Below are 9,247 nucleotides of genomic sequence, written 5' to 3' on the forward strand. Positions count from 1 at the left end.
ACTCCAATACTTTGACCACCTGATGTGAAGAACTGACACATTGGAAAGACCCCAATGCTGGGAAGGATTGAAGGCAGGGGGAGAAGGGGATGACAGAGGATGAGATGGTTGGATGGCATCACCAACTTGATGGACATGAGTTTGAGCAAGCTTTGAGACATGGTGAAGGACAGTGAAGCCTGGAGTGTTGCAGTCCATGGGGTCACAGAGAGTTGGACGTGGCCGAGTGACTGAACTTATGCTAGAGGAAATCTTGCCCTAAAAATTGAGGGGCTCTTGTTGCATATGTGTGTGTGTGTGCTAGGTCGTTTCAGTCATGTCCAACTCTTTGCAACCCTATGGACTGTGGCCCACCAGGCTCCTCTGTCCATGGGATTCTCCAGGCAAGAATACTGGAGTGGTTTGTCATTTCTTCTTCTAGGGGATCTTCCCAAGTCCATGGGGTTGCAAAGAGTCAGACAGGACTAAGGGATGAACAACAACAACAGCAACGGGAAAACAGAATAAAAGCCTTTAATTTCTAATGAATCATTAGAATCAAGTAGAAGGGTATTTGTTACTTGAAATGTATCAGTAGATGAACAACTTATCAAACACTACAAATACCCACAGTAACACTGTTCCACAGAAAGAAAATGATAGTTTTCCAAAAACCAAACTTAAAATCATGGAATACTGCAATCTAACTGATTGTTGTTTTTAGTTGCTAAGTCATGGCCAACTCTTTTGTGATGCCATGGACTGTAGCCCAACAGGCTCCTTTCTGCATTGGATTTCCCAAGTAAGAATACTGGAGCATGTTACTATTTCCTTCTCCAGGGGATCTTCACAATCCAGGGATTAAACCTGTCTCCTGCATTGGAAGGCGGATTCTTTAATAATGAACCACCAATCTAATTGATAAAGAATTCAAAATAGCTGTCACAAAAAAACTCAACAAGGTACAAGAAAACTCAGAAACCCAGTTCAATCGGCTTAGCAATAAAATTAATGAACAGAATACTTTAACAAGGATATTGAAACTCTAAAAAAGAACCAAACATAAATTTGGCAGCTGAAGAACCCAGTATATAAAATGAAGAATGCATTAGTAATCACTGGAAACAGAGCAGATCATGTGGAGGAGCATCTATTTGTCACTTCCACTGTATAATCACACGGGATTTGATTTAGGTCATACCTGAATGGCCAACTGGTTTTCTGTATTTCTTCAATTTAAGCCTAAGTTTTGCAATAAGGAGTTCATGATCTGAGCCACAGTCAGCTCTTTGTCTTGTTTTTGCTAACTGTATAGAGCTTCTCCATCTTTGGCTGCAAAGAATATAATCAATCTGATTTTGGTGTTAACCATCTGGTGATGTCTATGTATAGAGTCACCTCTTGTGTTGTTGGAAGAGGGTGTTTTCTATGACCAGTGTGTTCTCTTGGCAAAACTCTGTTAGCCTTTTCCCTGCTTCATTTTGTAGTCCAAGGCCAAACTTGCCTGTTATTCCAGGTAACTGTTGATTTCCTACTTTTACATTCCAATCCTGTGGGAAGCTGTCCATGAGAACGGGGTCCTTTGTCCGAAGGACACAGCTCTGGGAGCTGCCTCAGTCTTTGAGGGTTTGTTTGCAAACATAGCTCTCTGTCCTGCCACCCCAGAGATTAGGTGCTTATTTACTGTAGGCACCTGGAGTTTTGTGCAAACTTCTCACGCACAGAGAAATGTTATCTCGTGTAAGAAATAATAACAGGGTGCCATTCCCATGCTCTCAAGATTTCTTGTGACTGTTTGTAAGATGTATAGGTCAACAAAGAAAATGTTAACTGTCTTGTCTTTCTCACGCTCTTCTGTATAAATATGAGATGTTGAATAAAGTTGGTGTCAGACTGCATCCCTTCGTGGAGACGTGTCTGAACCTCTCGACCCCATCTTTGTTGTAGATTTCTCTTGCTTTAGTTTCTTTTCCAAGCCCCGCTGTGCACGTTCTCGGGACCTGATCGACTTTGCCGGCTAGCACCAGCAGGTGGCGCCCAAACAGGGACTCGGGAATCGGAGCGCGACGACGGCCGCTGCCCGCCAAGATTGAGGTAAGAAACAAGGAATTCCTAATTAATTAAAGTACAGGGCAGGGAGTCTTATTGTCGAGAGTAATAAATCATGGGACAAGGCAATAGCCGCCAGTTATTTGTACATATGTTGAAAACTATGTTAAAAGGTAGGGGAATTCATGTAAATAAGTTACAGCTAGAGAAGTTTTTACTTTTTATAGAAGAGGTTTGTCCCTGGTTTCCAGAGGAAAGAACAGTTAGTCTGGAAACTTGGAAAAAAGTAGGAAAACAATTGCAGACATATTACTCCTTACATGGTCCCAATCGTGTTCCTGTGGATGCTTTTTCTTTGTGGACTCTCATAAGAGACTGTCTGGATCCTGAACATGAGGGGCATAAAATTCAAACGGCTCTCAGGGATTCCACAGAACCCAAAGTTGCAGAGCCTTCCGCCCCTCCGCCTGAGCCGCTTTATGCTGTGCCTGAGGGAACAGCTTGTAAGGCTGGAGGGAGTGATGATGTGTTAAGCTCTGATGAACAGGAAGAGTTAAATGAACAAGCAGCTCAGTACCATAGAGAGGATGTGCCTTGGGAGATGATGGTTAACATGCAGCCCCCCACGGGAAAAGGGGAATTAAAGCATTCAGGGCTTTCTAAAGAACAGCTGGAGAATTTAATTCAGAAAATTGTTATAACAGTAAAAAAGGAGGCACAGGAGACTCCCACTCCAGCCAGCCTGTGCCTCCAGCATGTCCTCCCTCGGTTCTTGCTGGACTCGATCCACCTCCACCTTTTGTAGAACCGCGAGAGCTTATATCTATCCCTGCTTCTTGCCTGGTGAAAACATAAAAATTAAAAGTGAGATATTATTATCTCCTCTTCAACAAGCAATTAAGCGCGCTAATGAAGAAAGAGAACATATTCCCGGGTTTTCAGGAATCTATCCAGTATTTGAAAATGCTCAACAGCAGAGGTATTATGAACCGCTGCCCTTTAAACAACTTAAAGAGTTAAAAATGGCTTGTGCACAATACGGCCCGACTGCGCTGTTTACTCAGGCTATTGTAGAGACTTTAGGAAATCAAAATCTGCCACCTAATGATTGGAAACAGGTTGCTCGAGCTTGTTTATCTGGAGGAGATTATTTACTATGGAAATCTGAGTTTGCTGAGCAGTGTGGGATCACAGCCGATATCAATCAGCGACAGAGACTGAATACCACTTATGAAATGATGGTGGGAGAGAGAGATTATCGAGACACTAATAGTCAACTTAATTATTTGCCTGGAGCCTACCCTCAGATTAGTGCTGCAGCTCTGCGAGCATGGAAAAAACTTCCAAATTCTGATAAAAAGACTGAAGATTTATCTAAAATTCACCAGGGGCCAGATGAACCATATCAGGATTTTGTTGCCTGCCTGCTTGAGACAATTGATAAAGTGATAGGGAATGAGCAGGCGGGGATGGTGTTGGCTAAACAGCTTGCTTATGAGAATGCCAATTCGCCTTGTCAAGCTGCCTTGAGACCTTACAGAAAAAAGGGAGGCTTATCCGATTATATACGGATTTGTGCCGATATCAGCCCTTCGTATGTTCAAGACATAACTTTGGCCGCGACATTACAAGAAAAGACAGTCAAAGAAGTACTGTATCAGCAACAAAAGCAGGATAAAACTAGTGGTCGGCCTCGAGTCCCTGGCTCTGGCTGCTTCTCTTGTGGCCAAATGGGCCATCAGGCCGCCCACTGCCTGCAGAAACAAGCCCAGAGACCTGCTCAAGCCCCTAACATTTGTCCTAGGTGTAAAAAAGGCAAACACTGGACAAAGGATTGCCGTTCTAAAACTGACTTACAGGGAAAGCCACTTCCTCCGGTCTCGGGAAACTGGGTGAGGGGCCAGCCCCAGGCCCCGAAACAATGTTACGGGGCGATGCAAAATCTGACCACATTGGAGACGCTTCAGGGCCAAAACGCAAAACTGTTGCCGAGTTGTTCAGAACAACTGCAGGGAGTACAGGATTGGACCTCAGTTCCTCCACCTACACTGTATTAACTCCAAAAATGGGCATGCAGGCTTTGCCAACTGAAATTTTTGGCCCTCTTCCGAAGAACACTATGGGCCTCCTATTGGGGAAAAACAGTACTACAATAAAAGATTTATTAGTAGCCCCTGGAGTCATAGACTCTGATTATATGGGTAAAATAAAAATTATGGCCCATTCGCCACAGGGCATAACAGTAATACAATCTGGTCAACGTGTTGCTCAATTAGTTCTACTTCCTACAATTCCAGTTGGAAAAGCCATTAAGCAAGAACGAAGATCCTGAGGTTTCGGGTCTTCAGACACTTATTGGATTCAGGCCATTGATAAACAGCGCCCTGAACTTCTACTGTATATTCAAGAAAAGCCCTTTAAAGATATTTTGGATACTGGTGCAGATGTTTCCGTCATATCTCAAAAACATTGGCCTGATGAATGGCCTAAACAGGTTGTAATTTCTACTTTGCAAGGCATTGGGCAATCACACAACTCAGAACAGAGTTCAACCTTTTTAAAATGGAGGGACGAAGAAGAACATGAAGGACACTTTCAACCTTATGTTTTGCCAGGACTGCCAGTTAATCTATGGGGGAGAGATGTTATGATGAATATGGGGGTATATCTTTATAGTCCAGATAAAAAGATTAGTAATCAATTGTTAGACCAAGGCCTTTTACCCCATCAGGGGTTGGAGATAAATTCACAAGGGCCTTTACAACCCCTGATCCCTACAGTTAAAAATGATAAAAAAGGTATAAGATGTTTTTAGGAGGGGTCATTGATCGTCCTACAATCCATGCTGATCCGATAAAATGAAAGTCTGACGATCCAGTATGGGTTGATCAGTGGCCCCTATCAGTAAAAAAGATCACGGCCGCTAATCAGCTTGTACAGGAACAGCTTGCTCTCGGCCATATTACCCCCTCAAATTCACCTTAGAATTCACCTATTTTTGTCATAAAAAAAAAAAAAACAGGTAAATAGAGGCTATTACAAGATTTACGAAAAGTTAATAAAACAATGGAATTGATGGGCCCCCTTCAGCCGGGGTTGCCTACCCCCATGGCCATTGCAAAAAATACTTACAAAATAATTATTGACTTAAAAGATTGCTTTTATACTATTCCCCTTGCCACTAATGACTGTCAAAGATTTGCTTTTAATGTCCCTTCTACAAATTATAAAAAACCTATGAAAAGATATCAGTGGCAAGTTTTACCTCAGGGAATGGCTAATAGTCCTACTCTCTGTCAAAAATTTGTTGCTCAAGCTTTAAAAACCACTAGGTCCTTGTACTCCCAAGTATATATTATTCATTATATAGATGACATTCTTTTGGCTTATCAAGATGAGGAGTTGCTATTAACAACATTTGCTTATATACAAAATACATTACAGGATTATGGTTTGATTATCACAGCAGAAAAGGTGCAACGCTTCCCCCCCTATTCTTATTTGGGTTTTTTTCTGGAAAATGAATGGTTTCGAGCTCAAAAGATAGAGATTTGTAAAGATAACCTGGCTACCTTAAATGATTTTCAAAAACTGTTAAGAGATATTAATTGGATAAGACCTTACTTGAAGCTAACTACAGGAGAAATAAAGCCTCTTTTTGATATTCTAAAAGGTGACCCTGATCCAACTTCCCCCCGAACTCTGACTCTGGAGGGAAGACAAGCCTTAGATAAAGTTGAACAGGCCCTGTCTAAACAACAAGCTACTTATTGTGACTATACTCAAGAATGGGGTTTATATATTCTTCCTACTAAACATGCTCCTACAGCAGTCTTATTCCAAGGATTGCCTTTAAGATGACTTCACTTGCCTGCCTCTCCCTCTCGGGTACTAACCCCCTATTATGATTTGGTTGCTGCCCTAATAACTCTTGGGCGGTCAGAATCCACTGTATATCTAAAAAGAGACCCACATTTTATATGTGTTCCATTTTCTAAAATTCAGCAGGACTGGCTGTTTCAGTTTAGCAACAATTGGGTTATTGCTTTAGCTGGTTTTAGTGGACGGCTTGATAATCATTATCCCTCAGATAAAATTTTGCAATTTGCTCACTATCACCAATTTCTCTTCCCCAAAATCGTTGTTTCTCAGCCCCTTGCTGACGCCCTAACTGTATTTACTGATGGCTCTTCTAATGAAATAGCTAGTTTGATTATACAGGACAATACCACCACCTGGCGTACTAATTATAAGTCTGCTCAAGAAGTAGAACTATTTGCCGTTTTTCAGGCTTTATTACAAATTTCTGCTCCATTTAATTTATATTCTGACAGTCAATATATCATAAGAGCCTTAAACACTATTAAAACTGTTCCATTTATTGGTACCCTGAATTCTACTATCCAAACTCTTTTTCATGATATACAACATTTAATTTGTTCCAGAGTTAATAAATGCTATTTTGGTCATATTCGTGCTCACTCTGGACTTCCTAGACCTTTAGCACGAGACAATGCTTTGGCTGACAAAACTACACGTATGATAGTTCCTTCATTAGAACAAATGACAAAGACTTCTCACAGCTTACACCATCAAAACAGCAATAGCTTGAGACTTCAATTTGACATTACTCAAAAAGCTGCCAGACAGATTGTTAAGCAGTGTCAAACATGTCCTCAATTTTTTAGCGTCCCCCATTATGGAGTTAATCCCCGAAGATTGTTGCCAAACGATATATGGCAAATGGATGTTACCCATATTCCTGAATTTGGTAAACAAAAATTTGTTCACGTTACTATTGACACCTTCTCTGGCTTTTTACATGCCTCTCTACAATCTGGAAAAGCTAACAAACATTGTATAGCTCATTACATTAAATGTTTTGCTGTTATGGGAACCCCTAAGTCCATAAAAACAGACAATGGTCCAGGATACACTGGAAAAAATTTTCAACTATTTTGTACACAATTGTCTATCTCACATAAAACGGGTATCCCTTATAATCCTCAAGGTCAAGAAATTATTGAACAGACACATCAAACTCTCAAACATCAATTACAAAAACTAAAGAAGGGGGGATTGTATCTCAATACCCCCTCCAACTCTCTAAACCATGCTTTATTTGTTCTAAATTTTTTACAATTGGATGTAAGTGGCCATTCAGCAGCACAGCAATTTTGTAATTTTGATGCGCAAACAATAAGACCTAAAGTCTTTTGGAAAGACCCACTTGTGGGAAAATGGTATGGACCAGATCCTGTACTAATCTGGGGACGAGGGCATGTTTGTGTTTTCCCACAGGATGCCGAAGCACCGCGCTGGCTGCCGGAAAGGTTGGTACGCACGGCGGAGACGATCGCTAGTAAACCAGATGAAGAGATTGGTGATTCAAGAGCACGATGAATTACCATCTTGGCAACAATTTCAGGCATTGATGCAAGAGACACAGAATCGTGTTGCTGTGCAGGGCGAAATGATATCGCCTTTAAGCTTCCTGATAACCTTATTAATTATCTCAAATCAGATTAATACTGCACATTCTAAAGAATATTCAAATGCTTACTGGGCTTATTTTCCCGATCCTCCCCTTCTCCAACCGGTGGGCTGGGAGGGTCGGTCCATTCCCATATACACTAATGATACTGTAGCTTTGGGTGGTTTTTCAGATAAACATATTATTCCACTATTCTTAATAATTTTAACTGTTTTATTTCTTGCACTTTGTTTAATTAAAAAACTGATTGATGATCTATAGATGATAAAGGCTTCCATCTATGGAAATGGTCTGCGGTTAAAAGAACATAAGCGTGCGCCTATATAAAAAGAAAGGGGGAGATGCGGGGAGCTGCCTGTGAGAACGGGGTCCTTTGTCCGAAGGACACAGCTCTGGGAGCTGCCTCAGTCTTTGAGGGTTTGCTTGCAAACATAGCTCTCTGTCCTGCCACCCCAGAGATAAGGCGCTTATTTACTGCAGGCACCTGGAGTTCTGTGCAAACTTCTCACGCACAGAGAAATGTTATCTGGTGTAAGAAATAATAACAGGGTGCCATTCCCATGCTCTCAAGATTTCTTGTGACTGTTTGTAAGATGTATAGGTCAACAAAGAAAATGTTAACTGTCTTATCTTTCTCACGCTCTTCTGTATAAATATGAGATGCTGAATAAAGTTGGTGTCAGACTGCGTCCCTTCGTGGAAATGTGTCTGAACCTCTCGACCCCATCTTTGTTGTAGATTTCTCTTGCTTTAGTTTCTTTTCTCAGCCCCGCTGTGCACGTTCTCGGGACCTGATCGACTTTGCCGGCTGGCACTGGCACAATCCCCCCATGATGAAAAGGACACCTTCTTTGGTGTTAGCTCTAGAAGGTCCTGTAGGTCTTCATAGAACTCATCAATTTAAGCTTTCTTCAGCATTATTGCTTGGGGCATAGACTTGTATTAGAGTGTTCTTAAATGGTAATCAGCCGACATCATTCTGTCCTTTTTGAGACTGCACTCAAGTACTGCATTTCAGACTCTTCTGTTGACTATGAGGGCTACTACATTTCTTCTAAGGGATTCTTGCCCACAGTAGTAGATATAATGGTCATCTGAATTAAATTTGCCCATTTCCATTCATTTTAGTTCACTGATTCCTAAGATGTCAATGTTCACTCTTGCCATCTCCTGTTTGACCACTTCCAATTTACCCTGATTCATGGACCTGACATTCCAGATTCCTATGCAATATTGTTCTTTACAATCACTCGGTGAATTGGCACATGAATTAATCCTTTCCATCTCCTTTTCTGCTGGAATTTGTCCAAAGAAGAAACCTGCTGGTCTGCTTGACTGGTGACTTCCTAACATTTTATCAGTCCAGGCTCTCTAATGTTTCTGCTGCCAATAAAGTGCATTTTGTGCCTTTCCTTAACTCATAGGTGAAACACACAAAAACTGATCAGTGATTGCTTTGCAAATTTCCCAAAGCTGGGGACTGTATTTCAGTCCACCTCATCCTGACCAGCGTCAGACAGAATGTTTCCATTGCTAGCACCTTTTTCTTCACAGAACTTACATTCCCGCTGTAACCTTGTGCCTATCAGGAGGCTGGTCCCCAGCTCCGGGTGTGATTCTGTGCCCTGCAATGCACCACAGAGCCAAGCTGAGCAGAAGGGCTGGAACCTGAATTTAAATCTCAAGTCCATTAGTTGTGGGTGTCCCTGGTGGCTCAGTGGTAAA

The 9,247-nt window shown here is 41.6% G+C and overlaps 1 protein-coding gene across 1 annotated transcript; it reads left to right on the plus strand.

Annotated features, from left to right (window-relative positions):
• The first annotated feature begins 2,626 nt into the window (after window positions 1–2,626).
• LOC129621736 (endogenous retrovirus group K member 113 Gag polyprotein-like) lies at window positions 2,627–6,521 on the plus strand. The gene has a single exon (XM_055538477.1). It carries the CDS (start codon window positions 2,784–2,786, stop codon window positions 4,083–4,085), a length of 1,302 nt encoding a protein of 433 aa, XP_055394452.1. The 5' UTR covers window positions 2,627–2,783; the 3' UTR covers window positions 4,086–6,521.
• The last annotated feature ends 2,726 nt before the right edge of the window (window positions 6,522–9,247 follow it).

The sequence above is a fragment of the Bubalus kerabau genome, chromosome 10 (assembly GCF_029407905.1).
Source record: "Bubalus kerabau isolate K-KA32 ecotype Philippines breed swamp buffalo chromosome 10, PCC_UOA_SB_1v2, whole genome shotgun sequence".
NCBI classification, from domain to species: domain Eukaryota; kingdom Metazoa; phylum Chordata; class Mammalia; order Artiodactyla; family Bovidae; genus Bubalus; species Bubalus kerabau.

Bases quoted from the DNA above. Each gene is read 5' to 3' on its own strand.
- LOC129621736 (XM_055538477.1), top strand. From the start codon at position 2,784: ATGTCCTCCCTCGGTTCTTGCTGGACTCGATCCACCTCCACCTTTTGT.